Source organism: Mobula birostris, chromosome 18 (genome assembly GCF_030028105.1).
Source record: "Mobula birostris isolate sMobBir1 chromosome 18, sMobBir1.hap1, whole genome shotgun sequence".
Classification (NCBI taxonomy): Eukaryota; Metazoa; Chordata; class Chondrichthyes; order Myliobatiformes; family Myliobatidae; genus Mobula; species Mobula birostris.
In genome coordinates this window covers 13,698,237-13,713,762 of record NC_092387.1, presented here as the reverse complement: position 1 = coordinate 13,713,762, position 15,526 = coordinate 13,698,237, and the positions used below count along the sequence as shown (strand labels likewise).

Below are 15,526 nucleotides of genomic sequence, written 5' to 3'. Positions count from 1 at the left end.
TAAACCTCAATGTTCCTTTCTTATCAAATTCCATAATCTGCTATCCTTTATCTCTACATATCCTCCACCTGAATTTGGAAATGTACTGCTCTTCTTTCAATGCACTTTGGTTTTCAACTTCAGTATCAGGGTTCAATAGATGGTAATTACCATGATGTATAATAAAGGCTGGAATTGCTCGATACCAACATCTAATAATGGTTTTAAAAATACAAAACAAAGTTAGCTTTTCCAACTTAAATCTGTACCAAGCAGAGGAAAATACTAGGCATTATTTCAATTGTTATAAGTCTTAATCAATGATACTTTGCAACAAAGCAACAGAAATTTAAAACATTTCTATTCAAGGGAAGATACACCATATTCCAGAATAGACAAGAGGTCAACCACTGAGGCCACTATGAACTTTTAACAAAAACAGACACCAAACTTGAGACACAAATATAATCCATGCACAATAACAAGCCAGCTGTGGTCAGATGATGTATGGGATGTCAATATCTATTATTCAGTAACAGTTCATCATGAGTATATCTTTCACAGTAGTGAATACAAATTTCATGATCATTGATTTTTTTTTTGAAAAAACCATCCACACCAAATGCTACTTAGTAGTTTGCAATGGTTTCCACACTAAATGTCAATGCAAATTCAGAATTCTAAAGTTACACCAGAATCACACACTGTCTTTGTACAAATAGTTTACTGGTTTGGTATCATTGACTTGACTTCCACCTTTCACAAGTAATAACCACAAGACAAAATGGGACGCAAGGTTAGCACAGTGTTTTACAGTACTGGCGACCAGGTTTCAGATCCTGCCACTACATACAATAAGTTTGGATGTTCTCCCCGTGACCATGTGGGTTTCCCCTGGATGCACTGATCTCCTCCCACAGAAACAAGAGTACCAGTTAGTTGATTAACTGTCCCATGATTAAGTTTTGATTTAAAAAAAAGGTGGGGGGGGCAGGAGATTGCTGGGCAGTGTGGCTCAAAAGGCTGGAAAGGCCTATTCCACACTATCTCAATAAATAAACAAAAATAAGATAATTTAGGGCTCAATCATGCTACCTGCCAACATCAGGAATGAAAGTTTACACAAAGCTAAATGCTCAATTATATTTAATATCATTATACTCAATCGTAAATACTGGTGACTTAATTGACTCAACAAATCTTAATAAACACTAGTGGTCTTCTGAAACAAAAAACTAATTCACTAGTCAGATCCTTATTTACCTCAATATTGATACACCAGTAGTATAACCACATTATGGAAGTAATAACTTTGTAGAAGATTGATGGCTAAGATACCCAAAAAGACATTTTTATCAGAATCAAGTTTATTATCACCGGCATGTGTCGTGAAATTTGTTAACTTAGCAGCAGCAGTTCAATGCAATACATAATATAGAAGTAGCAATAAAACAAAATAAAGTAAATCAATTACAGTATATGTATATTGAATAGATCAAAAATCATGCAAAAAACAAATATATTAAAAAATGTGAGGTACTGTCCAAGGGTTCAATGTCCATTTAAGAATTGGATGGCAGAGAGAAAAAAGCTGCTCCTGAATCGCTGAGTGTGTGCCTTCAGGCTTCTGTACCTCCTACTTGATGGTAACAGTGAGAAAAGGGCATGCCCTGGGTGCTGGAGGTCCTTAATAATGGACGCTGCCTTTCTGAGACACCACTCCTGGAAGATGTCCTGGGTTCTTTGTAGACTGGTACCCAAGATGGAGCTGACTAAATTTACAACCCTCTGCAGCTTCTTTCAGTCCTACGCAGTAGCAACCCCCCACACCCCATACCAGACAGTGATGCAGCCTGTCAGAATGCTCTCCACAGTACAACTATAGAAGTTTTTGAGTATATTTGTTGACATACCAAATCTCAAACTTTGAATGAAGTATAGTTGCTGTCTTGCCTTCTTTATAACTGCATCGATATGTTGGGACCAGGTTAGGTCCTCAGATCTTGACACCCAGGAACTTGAAACTGCTCACTCTCTCCACTTGCGATCCCTCTGAGGATTGGTACATGTTCCTTCATCTTTTCCTTCCTGAAATCCACTATCAGCTCTTTCATTTTACTGACGTTGAGTGCAAGGTTATTGCTGCGACACCACTCCACTAGTTGGCATAACTCGCTCCCGTACGCCCTCTCGTCACCACCCAAGATTCTACCAACAATGGTTATATCATTAGCAAATTTATGGATGGTATTTGACCTATGCCTCACCACATAGTCATGGGTATACAGAGAGGATAGCAGTGGGCTAAGCACACATCCGAGGTGCACCGGTGTTGATAGTCAGCGAGGATCCAATTGCAGAGGGAGGTACAGTGGCCCAGGTTCTGTATTTCTCAATCAGGTTTGTCGGAATGATGGTATTAAATGCTGAGCCATAGTTGACGAACAGCATCCTGGCATAGGTGTTTGTGCTGTTAAGGTGGTCTAAAGCTGTGTGAAGAGCCACTGAAATTGCATCTGCTGTTGACCTATTGTTGACAAATTGCAATGGGTCCAGGTGCTTGCTGAGGCAGGAGATCAGTCTAGTCATGGCCAACCTCTCAAAGCATTTCATCACTGTTGATGTGAGTGTGATTATCATTAAGGCAGCTCCCATTATTCTTCTTAGGCAGTGGTATAACTGTTGCCTTTTTGAAGCAAGTGGGAACTTCTGCCCATAGCAGTGAGAGGTTGAAAATGTCCTTGAATACTCCCGCCAGTTGGTTGGCACAGGTTTTCAAGCCTTACCAGGTACTCCATCCGGACCTTCCACCTTGCGAGGGTTCATCCACTTCAAAGACAGCCCAACATCAGCCTCTGAGGCAGAGATCACAGGATCATTAGGTGCAGCAGGGATCTTCACAGCTGTAGTTATATTCTCCCTTTCAAAGCGACCATAGAAGGTGTTGCGTTCTTCTGTTGAGCATTGCGGCCATTCATGCTACTGGGTTTCGCTTTGTATATATAAAAGTATATATCCAGGTTTTGAATTTCACCATTTTAACTGATTTACAAAAAAAATTTAGAAAACACCTGTCTTCAAAATAGCTGCTTCTTTTCAAACTGTCAATTAATATGAACTGGGCACAATTTACATTTTCATTCCATTTGCTATAAAAATGTTGCACATGGCTTTTGAAATATTCATAACAAGCAATCTCACTTCTTTGAAATATTCACTTGCCAGTGACAAGGTAGTGTTGGAGATGGTAATAAATGAGCCAATAAATTGTATGCAAGAAAATAAAAATTGTTTCAAGGTAACTACTGAACTAGGCTGTACATATCACTTGTAACACACAAAATGCTGGAGGAACTCAGCAGGTCAGGCAGCATCTATGGAAATGAATAAACTACTGACATTTTGAACCAAGACCTTTCATCAAAATTGGAAAGTAAGGGGAAAGGTGCCAGAACTAGGAGGAGGGGGAAAAGAAAGGAGTACAAGCTGGAGAGTTATAGATGGAGCCAGGTGGGTGGGGGAGGGGGATAAAGAAAGAAGCTGGTAGGTGATAGGTGGTAAACGGCTAGAGAAGAAGTAATCTGATAGAAGCGGGAGGACCATGGGAGAAAATGAAGGAGCAGCAGGGGAGACAATAGGCACTTTAGAAGAGGTAAAGGGGGGGGGGGGGCCGGGGGGGGAATTGAAGGGGTAGGGAAAAATTACTGGAAGATGGGGAAATTGATGCTTATGCCATCAGGTTGGAGGCTACGTAGATGGAATACAAGGTGTGCTCCTCAAGTTTAGTGGCTTCAACATGGCAGAAGCAGCCATGAAGGCAGATGCCAACTTTGTTACATGTATAGAAAAGCACAGGATCTTCTGCTCAGCTTGAAAACCTGGCAGACTACAACAACACTGAAAGTACACAAAAACACAAGAGAAATTTGTCATAAAAGTAAGGAAATTTGTGGAATAAAATGGTCAAATGTACAACACATTTGCTGATGTTAAAGTACATCAACATTCAATTTTGTAACATGAGAACACATTTCAGAAACCAATAAGAAACATATTTAGAAAATTAAATGAAAGCATGTAGCTATAGTCAACAGTATTCCTAGGCCTTGTCTGATACTCCACATATCCTCCACAATTAGTAAACCACCTACTAAAACTCTTAACTTGAAAAGATGGCTTCATAACCAAATTTTAGAAAATATCACACCCAGTGGCATTTTTGGTCATGAAATAATGTTATCAATGTATATAAATGAGAAAGACAATATTGATATAATATGCTAAATTAACAGTTGACATAGAGATATAAAGTACAGCATTTAGCCCTTTAGGCCTGTCCCTGCATTCAACATAGTCATATGGATTAGTACCCCATTTCCACCGTTCTCCCATACCCCTTGATCTCTTCATTAAGTACATCTTCCAACTCCTTGAATATACACAATTATTTTGAGTATATTTAGTAGCCTCCAATGATTATGTGGAGAAAATTCCACACTCCAGGTTAAGAAATTTCTTCTCATTTTTATTAAAGTGACATATGCACATCCTGAGTCTGAGAGCAACAAAAAAATCTGGTGGAACTGTCAAGTTAGGCAGCTCTATGAAGTAAATAAACAGTCCACATTTTGGGCCAAGACCTTTCATCATGACTGAAAAGGAAGGGCGGCAGAAGCCAGAATAAGAATGTGGGACAGAAGAGTACAAAATGGCAGGTGTGAGGTGAGACCAGGTGAACGGGGTTGTGATCCTTGGTTCTGGCCGTACATCCTCTGTATTTAGTTTATGCAGTTCCAGGAGAACTATACAAGGTTTCTATTAAGATTTTCTCTCATTCTTCAATATTCCCATGATTATAGACCTGACCAATCTAATCTGTCAAGTCCTGCCATCCTGAGAATTACTGTTACAAGTTGTTTTTGCAATTTTCCCCAAAGGCAAGAACATCATTCCTCAAATACTGACTAAATCCTGAACACAACCATTTTTCTACTCTACACTGAAAACTGCATCAGAGCTGTTAACCGCACCCATGCTCAGCTTTTCCCCACCTTCTGCCCTCAAATGTGGGAGCCATAAAACACTACACACCAAAACTGGCCCTTCAGCCCATCGAGTCCATACTGAAATATTAACTTGCTCAAGTCTTATCAACCTGCACCAAGACCATAGCCTGCCACACCTCTCACATCCAGTTATCTATCCAAATTTCTCTTAAATATTGAAATGGAACCCTTATCCACCATTTGCACTGGCAGCCATTCCACTCTCACCACCCGCTTGAGTGAAGTTCCCCATGCTCTCCTTAAAACACTCCACCTTTAACCCATAATCTCTAGTTATGGTCTCACCCAACCCCAGTGGAAAAAGCTAGCTTACATTTATATTATCTATACTGCTCAAATCTCCATACTTTCCCAAATCTCCTCTCAAGTTTCTACATTCCAGGGAATAAAATCCTAATGTATTCAACCTTTCCTGATAACTTGGGTCCTCAAGTCCCAGCAATATACTTGTAAATTTTACATGAACTCTTTCAATCTTATTGACATCTTTCCTGTAGGCAGGTGATCAAAACTGTACACAATACTTCAAATTAGACCTCAACATCTTATACAATTTCAACATAACATCCCAACTGCCGTACTCAATACATTGTTTTATTAAGGCCAATGTACCAAAAGCTTTACCACTGTACCTACTTGTGCTGCCACTTTCAAGGAATTATGTGTGGATCTGTATTTCAAGATCCTTCTGTTCTACATGCTCCTCAGTGCTCTACCACTCACCATGCAAGATCTAACCTAGTTGGTCCTCCCAAAATGCAATAATGACACGTGTCTGTATTAAGTTTCATCTGCCATTTTTCCAGTTGGTCCAGATCCTGCTGCAAGCTTCGACAGTCTTCCTCGCTGTTCAGTACACCCCTAATCTTGGTGCCATCAGCAAATTTGCTGATCCAGTTTACCATATTATCATTCAGATTGCTGAAATATAGATGACAAACCCATCACCAGTCACAGGTCTCCATCTACTGCCATTCTCTTGTTTCTCTCACAAAGCCAATGTCTAATCCAATTTACTACCTCATTCTGAATGCCAAGCAACTGAACGTTCTTGACCAACCTTTTCTGCGGTGCCTTGTCAAAGGCCTTGCTAAAGTTCATACAGACAATATCCACTACCTTATCTTCATCAACTTACCTGGTAACTTCCTCATAAAACTCTAAAATTGGTTAGACACTACCTGCCATGCATAGCCATGGGTACTTCAGTAAGTAACATAGTTTTAAGATGTTTTTAAAAAATCTATCAATATTCAAAATTAACAGTTCCCAGTCTGCAGACTCAGGTTGTAAGTGCAGGAAAAGGAAGTGTAGACAGTGAGTTGGATCACAAATCAAACGCAGAGGCTTCAGACCCCCACTCCCAATAACTTTTTGGCAAATGTACAATCTTTGGAAAATAAAATTGAAAGACTTCAAAGCAAGATTGCTGTACCAGAAGGACACAAAGGATAGCTGTGTACATTGCTATTCTCCAGTTCTGGACACAGCTCTGCAGCTCAATGACTTCACCATTCAGCATAAAGACAGGATAGCTCAGTCTTTTAAAGGCAGAGGAGATGGAGTACACTTTATAACTAACTCATATAACGGGAGGCAGACAAGTGGGTCACAGTTAGGAGGGGGAAGGGGAAAGGTCAGGTAATAGGGATTACCCCAGTGGCTGTGCCCCTTAACAACAGGTACTCCTGTTTGAGTACTGTTGGGGGGGACAGCTTACCCGGGAGAAGCGACAGTGGCCGTGCCTCTGGCACAGAGTCCGGCCCTGTAGCTCAGAAGGGTAGGGCAAGGAAGAGGAGGGCAGTTGTGATAGGGGACTCCATAGTAAGGGGGTCAGATAGGTGATTCTGTGGACGCAGTCCAGAGACCCGGATGGTAGTTTGCCTCCCTGGTGCCAGGGTCCGGGATATTTCTGATCATGTCCAAGATATCCTGAAGTGGGAGGGTGAGGAGCCAGAGGTCGTGGTACATATAGGTACCAATGACATTGGTAGGAAAAGGGATGAGGTCCTGAAAGGAGAATATAGGGAGCTAGGAAGGGAGTTGAGAAAAAGGACCGCAAAGGTAGTAATCTCGGGATTACTGCCTGTGCCACGCGACAGTGAGAGTAGGAATGTGATGAGGTGGAGGATAAATGCGTGGCTGAGGGATTGGAGCAGGGGGCAGGGATTCAAGTTTTTGGATCATTGGGACCTCTTTTGGCGCAGGCGTGACCTGTACAAAAAGGACGGGTTACACTTGAATCCTAGGGGGACCAATATCCTGGCAGGGAGATTAGCGAGGGCGACTGAGGTGACTTTAAACTAGAATGGTTGGGGGGTGGGAATCAAATTAAAGAGGCTAGGCGTGAGGAGGTTAGTTCACAACTGGGGGATGGGAACCAGTGCAGAGAGACAGAGGGGTGTAAAGTGAGGGTAGAAGCAAAAAGTACTAAGGAGAAAAGTAAAAGTGGCAGGCTGACAAATCCAGGGCAAGCATTAAAAAGGGCCACTTTTCAACATAATGGTATAAGGGCTAAGAGTTGTAAAAGAGCGCCTGAAGGCTTTGTGTGTCAATGCAAGGAGCATTCGTAATAAGGTGGATGAATTGAAAGTGCAGATTGTTATTAATGATTATGATATAGTTGGGATCACAGAGACATGGCTCCAGGGTGACCAAGGATGGGAGCTCAACGTTCAGGGATATTCAATATTCAGGAGGGATAGACATGAAGGAAGGGGAGGTGGGGTGGCGTTGCTGGTTAAAGAGGAGATTAACGCAATAGAAAGGAAAGACATAAGCCAGGAAGATGTGGAATCGATATGGGTAGAGCTGCGTAACACTAAGGGGCAGAAGACGCTGGTGGGAGTTGTGTACAGGCCACCTAACAGTAGTAGTGAGGTCGGAGTTGGTATTAAACAGGAAATTAGAAATGTGTGCAATAAAGGAATAGCAGTTATAATGGGTGACTTCAATCTACATGTAGATTGGGTGAACCAAATTGGTAAAGGTGCTGAGGAAGAGGATTTCTTGGAATGTTTGCGGGATGGTTTTTTGAACCAACGTGTCGAGGAACCAACTAGAGAGCAGGCTATTCTGGACTGGGTTTTGAGCAATGAGGAAGGGTTAATTAGCAATCTTGTCGTGCGAGGCCCCTTGGGTAAGAGTGACCATAATATGGTGGAATTCATCATTAAGATGGAGAGTGACATAGTTAATTCAGAAACAAAGGTTCTGAACTTAAAGAGGGGTAACTTTGAAGGTATGAGACATGAATTAGCTAAGATAGACTGGCAAATGACACTTAAAGGATTGACGGTGGGTATGCAATGGCAAGCATTTAAAGGTTGCATGGATGAACTACAACAATTGTTCATCCCAGTTTGGCAAAAGAATAAATCAAGGAAGGTAGTGCACCCGTGGCTGACAAGAGAAATTAGGGATAGTATCAATTCCAAAGAAGCAGCATACAAATTAGCCAGAGAAAGTGGCTCACCTGAGGACTGGGAGAAATTCAGAGTTCAGCAGAGGAGAACAAAGGGCTTAATTAGGAAGGGGAAAAAAGATTATGAGAGAAAACTGGCAGGGAACATAAAAACAGACTGTAAAAGCTTTTATAGATATGTAAAAAGGAAAAGACTGGTAAAGACAAATGTAGGTCCCCTACAGACAGAAACAGGTGAATTGATTATGGGGAGCAAGGACATGGCAGACCAATTGAATAATTACTTTGGTTCTGTCTTCACTAAGGAGGACATAAATAATCTTCCAGAAATAGTAGGGGACAGAGGGTCCAGTGAGGTGGACGAACTGAGCAAAATACATGTTAGTAGGGAAGTGGTGTTAGGTAAATTGAAGGGATTGAAGGCAGATAAATCCCCAGGGCCAGATGGTCTGCATCCTAGAGTGCTTAAGGAAGTAGCCCAAGAAATAGTGGATGCATTAGTGATAATTTTTCAAAACTCGTTAGATTCTGGACTAGTTCCTGAGGATTGGAGGGTGGCTAATGTAACCCCACTTTTTAAAAAAGGAGGGAGAGAGAAACCGGGGAATTATAGACCGGTTAGCCTAACGTCGGTGGTGGGGAAACTGCTGGAGTCAGTTATCAAAGATGTGATAACAGCACATTTGGAAAGCGGTGAAATCATCGGACAAAGTCAGCATGGATTTGTGAAAGGAAAATCATGTCTGATGAATCTCATAGAATTTTTTGAGGATGTAACTAGTAGAGTGGATAGGGGAGAACCAGTGGATGCGGTATATTTGGATTTTCAAAAGGCTTTTGACAAGGTCCCACACAGGAGATTAGTGTGCAAACTTAAAGCACAGGGTATTGGGGGTAAGGTATTGATGTGGATGGAGAATTGGTTAGCAGACAGGAAGTGGGAATAAACGGGCACTTTTCAGAATGGCAGGCGGTGACTAGTGGGGTACCGCAAAGTTCAGTGCTGGGACCCCAGTTGTTTACAATATAAATTAATGACTTGGATGAGGGAATTAAATGCAGCATCTCCAAGTTTGCGGATGACACGAAGCTGGGTGGCAGTGTTAGCTGTGAGGAGGATGCTAAGAGGATGCAGGGTGACTTGGATAGGTTGGGTGAGTGGGCAAATTCATGGCAGATGCAATTTAACGTGGATAAATGTGAAGTTATCCACTTTGGTGGCAAAAATAGGAAAACAGATTATTATCTGAATGGTGGCCGATTAGGAAAAGGGGAGGTGCAACGAGACCTGGGTGTCATTATACACCAGTCATTGAAAGTGGGCATGCAGGTACAGCAGGCGGTGAAAAAGGCAAATGGTATGCTGGCATTGATAGCGAGAGGATTTGAGTACAGGAGCAGGGAGGTAATACTGCAGTTGTACAAGGCCTTGGTGAGACCACACCTGGAGTATTGTGTGCAGTTTTGGTCCCCTAATCTGAGGAAAGACATCCTTGCCATAGAGGGAGTACAAAGAAGGTTCACCAGATTGATTCCTGGGATGGCAGGACTTTCATATGAAGAAAGACTGGATGAACTGGGCTTGTACTCGTTGGAATTTAGAAGATTGAGGGGGAATCTGATTGAAACGTATAAAATCCTAAAGGGATTGGACAGGCTAGATGCAGGAAGATTGTTCCCGATGTCCAGAACGAGGGGTCACAGTTTGAGGATAAAGGGGAAGCCTTTTAGGACCGAGATTAGGAAAAACTTCTTTACACAGAGAGTGGTGTTCTCTGTGGAATTCTTTGCCACAGGAAACAGTTGAGGCCAGTTCATTGGCTATATTTAAGAGGGAGTTAAGATATGGCCCTTGTGGCTACGGGGATCAGGGGGTATGGAGGGAAGGCTGGGGCGGGGTTCTGAGTTGGATGATCAGCCATGATCATAATAAATGGCGGTGCAGGCTCGAAGGGCCGAATAGCCTACTCCTGCACCTATTTTCTATGTTTCTATGAAATAGTCTGATCTCTCTATAAAATTGTTCCTCTGAATCCTGTAGCCTGTTGGGTGGTCTATACGTAATCCCACTAACATCGTCATACCTTTCTTATTCCCCAGTTCCACCTATAAAGCCTCACTAGACAAACTCTCTAGTCTGTCCTGCCTGAGCACTGCCACGACATTTCCCAACTAGTAATGCCACCCCTCCCCCCACTTCAACCCCTCCCATTCTATTACATCTAAAACGATGGAACCCTGGAACATTGAGCTGCCCGTCTTGCCCATCTTGCAACCCAAGTGTCACTAATGGCTACAACAATCTGCCTTTTCTACTGTATTCCTTATATTGAAATATATGCAGCTCAGAACATTAGTCCCACCAAGCTCAATCTTTGGATTCCTGACTTTCACGTAGGCCTAACACCTTTCTCCACAACCACTTCATTTGTTCTGTCGCTCTGGTTCCCGTTCCACTGCAACTCAGTTTAACACCCCCCCCCCCCCAAGGTCCCTCCTGCACAGGTCTCACCTTTCCTGGAAGGCAGCCTAATGGTTCAAAAATCTAAAGCCCTCCCTCCTGCACCATCTCCTTAGCTAAGTGTTAAACTGTATGGTCTTTCTATTTCTGGCCTCACTATCACATGGCGCGGGTAACAATTCTGAAATCACAACCCTGGTGGTCCTGTCCTTTAACTTGGCAATTAACTCCCTGAACTCACTTTGCAGGACTTTGTCAGTCCTCCTACCCATGTCATTGGTATCAACATGGACCACAACCTCTGGCTGTTCACCCTCCTACTTAAGAATGCTGTGGACTCGATCCAAGATGTCCCTAACCCTGGCACCCAGGATGCAACATATCATCCGGGAACCTCAATCGCGTCCACAGAACCTCCCTTCCGTTCTCGAACCAATGAATCTCATCACTACAGTTTGCTTCCTCTTCCCCACTTCCCCTCTGTGCCACGGAGCCAGCTCAGTGCTATCTTTACTTGGCCTCACCCCTGACACTTCTCACCCTTCCTTGATCTGTCACCCCCATCTCTGGTGACAGAGTATCTACTGACTTTTTAAAAAATAAACCTAATGACTCTCACAGCTATCTTGGCTTACCTCTTCCTACTCTGTCACTTGCAAAAATGTTATTCTCTTTTCTCAGTTCCTCCATCTCCATGTATTTGCTTTCAGGAGGAAGATTTGCATTCTAGAACTGAGAAGGCTTGTATCTTCAAAGAATGGGGCTTCCCTTCCACTACCATCAATGCTGCCCTCACCTGCATCCTCTCCATTTCTCACATCTGATCACGTCCCATTCTCCCACCGCCATAACAGGGATAGGGTTTTCCCTTGTCCTTACCTTACACCCCATGAGCCTAGGTATCCAGTACACAATTTTCCACAACTTCCATCCATCTTCAACAGGATTGCATCATTATGTGCATCTTTTCTTTTCTCCCCCCCCCAACCAACTCTCCACTTTCCATAGGAATTGCTCTACATGACTCCCTTGTCCACTCGTCCGTCCCCATTGAGTCCCCTCCTGACACTTATCCCTGCAAGCAGGACAAGTGCTACACTTGCCCATAACTTTCCCCCTCACCAATTCAAACAGTACTTCCAGCTGAGGGGACACTTCACCTGCGAGTCAGTCATCTACCGTATCCAGTACTCCCAGTATGGCCTCCTCTTCAGAGATGACACCATAATAAGACTAAAAGATATAACAGCAGGATTAGGGCATCTGGCCCATCAAGTCTGCTCCGCCATTTCTTCTCCCAGTCCCATTCTCCTGCCTCCCACCCCACACCCCTCCCCCGCCACCCAACCCCTACAACCCTTCATGCCCTGACCAATCAAAAAATCTTCGGACGCATCATAAATTGAAGGGCCACTTCATCAAGCATCTTTGATCTGTCTGCCTCAAAAGGTGGGATTTCCTTGAGGCCACCCATTATTTCAATTCAATTTCCCATTGTGACACGTTGCTCCATGGCCTTCCCTATTGCTGAATTGAGGCCACACTCAGGTTGGAGGAGCTACATCTCATTCTGCCTGGGTAGCGTCCAATCTATTGGCATGAACATCAATTTATCTAACTTATGTAAATTTATCTCCCCCTCCCCCTTTTCTCTTTTTCCATTCCCCATTCTGGTTCCTGTCTCACCACTTTTCTCCTCAACTGCCCATCTCCTCCTTCTGGTGCTACCCCTCCTTCCCTCCCCCCCACCCCCCCCATGGTCCACCATCCTAACAGATTCCTCCTTATTCGGCCTTTCACCTCTTCCACCTAGTACTTCCCAGCTTCTTACTTCAGTAACCCCTCCTGCATCCACCAAACTGCTCAACTGGTTTCACTTATCACCTGCCAACTTGTACTCCTTCCCCTCCTCCCATCTTCTTATTCTGATTTCTTCCCCTTTCTAACCTTGATGAATAGTCTCTGCCTGAAATGTTAACTGTTTAGTCCCTCCATAGATGGAGCCTGACTTGAGCTCCTCCAGCACTTCATGTTGCACAAGCGGGCAGAGTCCTAAGGTCCTGTACAGCTGCAACAGGATATAACGCCACACAATTTCTACTACCTTCTAACCGATTACAACATCTGACTGCTTTCAGCAATTGAGGTACGAATACCCAGGTCACAGTTTGGAAAAGGGAAGGTTTATCATTCTGATAATCTTTCTTTATAAAAGGTGGATAGCCTTACATTGTCTGTCATGAATTAGCCCACTTACCCAAATCACATTACCTAAATGACACTGGAGCCTTACATTCTCCTCACTGCTACACTCCCTCATAGCTTTATGTCATCTTAAAACTAGGTAATACATTTAATTCCCTCAGACTAAAGTAAGGACTGCACATGAACCTGCTCTTTTGTTCCAGAAAGCTAAATATATCAACTTAATGAATACCTTAAAGATAATGTGCTCAGTTATTTTAAAGTTCATTGTGGTAAATGTAATGTATCAAATCAGCCAAAGGGAGAATTAGGGTTGACACAGACCAATATTACAAACCAATACAAATAATCTACCCTTAAACTATTCAATTTACGCTTTAATGATAATAGCCATTCTCCAACAACGAACAGTTCAGAGTACATAGATACATTGATTTTCCTCCCCCTCCTCCCCCCCCCCCCAAGGAAAAATGCTTTGGTATTTTGAAGAGACATTGAAGTCTTTTCACACAGTGCAAATTACATGGAGATTTTTAGTAATTCTGAATGCAAAAGCAAACCATACATGATTTATTATCTCTCTTTCAATCTTAGGAGGATTATACCAAAATCATTTCTGAACTGACTAAAGATGGATGAGAGAGTCCATGAAACAAACCTCAATATTCTAGGGATTACAGAAGAACCATTAATTTATTCGCACATACTTCTCCAAGTTCTGTAGATGCTCTCTGACCCTCTGCACCAGTCCCATCTTGGTATCATTCACCACAAAATCATCGCACCTATAACTAGAAGTAACAAAACACAAATTAGGAAAATATGGTTGACTCATTTTAATACTAGGCACTTGCATACCCTTTGATAGAACTAGCTCATCCAGTGTGGTAATGTCTACATGACTTTAAAACTAAGGGTCACCTTCAAATGAATGTAACTTTTTACATGTGTGAGCAACCTTTGTCTTGTTTAACAAGCATCAAGAGCAAGGATAGAAATTGTTTCATTTCAGTTGAAGGTGAAATCAATGTGTACTTATCTCAAATTTGACTCAGAATTCAGAAATTTATTAGGTGTGCCTTTTGAATTTTTAAAATTTATGAAAGGGAAAGAAAAAGTTAATTTTAAGAAAGGTAAGCCAAGCTTAACTCTTTTCTTAAGGTTGGCTAAAAATCATTCTCTACTCAAAAAAGCACTGACAAATATTTTTGGATTATATCTACAATTTACTGATCATATTAACGTACTATGAGCTCTAGATATAATAATCTTTACGCAGGGGTTCCCTGAGACCTGAAAATTATTTCAAGGGTTCTTCCAGGGCAAACAGTTTTAGAAAGGCTGGACTAGGGCAAAGTGCAATTTTTAATTCTCTCTATATTTTCATCAACTTCACCTAGATTTTAAGACCCACCCTCAGGACAATTTACAAATCCAATTCACCTACTAATCCACACATATTTGGCATGGGGAAACTGGAGAAAACCCACTTAGTCAGGTTTGGACATCTGTCTCAATCACTGAGGTAGTGGCTTGACTAGCTTGAAGCTGCACATTTTTGCATTAGTAATAGGTCAGCTTTTTCTATCATAAATAGACCAACAGGCAGTACCATAACAACAGAGCAAGATAACAAGGACATTTGCATTAAAAGTGTAAATGTGCAAATAGGAAAATAATTACAATGGGAAAAGACAGGTTCAAATTTTCTTGGACACAAAAACAACTATAACACAAGAATCGTCTGGCAGCAAGTATATTCGATTAACTGATTTATACTGGTTTTACAGTAAACATTCCAATAGGTTTACTAATATTGTGTGGCTTCTGAAGCCTATTTAATTTACATAGATGTAGTCTAAATTATAAAATCAATTTACTTACATTTCATAGACTGACAAAAACGACATGGCATAGATTTATGCTCAATTATTCAGTGGTAGCTCCACCAAAAGTGGAGTGACATTAACATAATTCAAATCTTTGGGGTGCAAGTTTCACCTCTTTAAAATAAATAAATAAATGGGACCAGCAATGCTTGTCATCAATTCTATCAATATCAGATTTATTTAAACCTCAACCCATTCATTAGCTTGAAAACACCTTGGTCAACGTGGATGAATTGAACTGTATAATTGACTAGAAATGTGCACAAAAGTATGTTGCACAATATAGAATTGTATCCCAATACACTTGCCCAATAATGAGAACATAGAAATCTACAGCACATTACTGACCCTTTGGCCCACAATGTTGTGCCGACTCTAGAAAATGCCTAGAATTTCCCTAATGCATAGCCCTCTATTTTTCTAAGCTCTGTACTTACCTACGAGGCTCTTAAAAGATCCTATTGCATTCACTTCCACCACTGCTGCCAGCAGTGCATTCCAC

At 41.9% G+C, this 15,526-nt stretch overlaps 1 protein-coding gene across 4 annotated transcripts in view; it reads right to left on the bottom strand.

Moving 5' to 3' along the window:
* Positions 1-15,526, bottom strand: part of usp3 (ubiquitin specific peptidase 3) — a 121,297-nt gene that overhangs the window by 75,890 nt on the left and 29,881 nt on the right. For all 4 annotated transcript variants that reach the window (XM_072282224.1, XM_072282221.1, XM_072282223.1 and 1 more), the window contains exon 4: positions 13,843-13,926. In XM_072282224.1, coding sequence (XP_072138325.1) covers positions 13,843-13,926 — 84 coding nt within the window. The remainder of the gene's footprint in view (positions 1-13,842; positions 13,927-15,526) is intronic.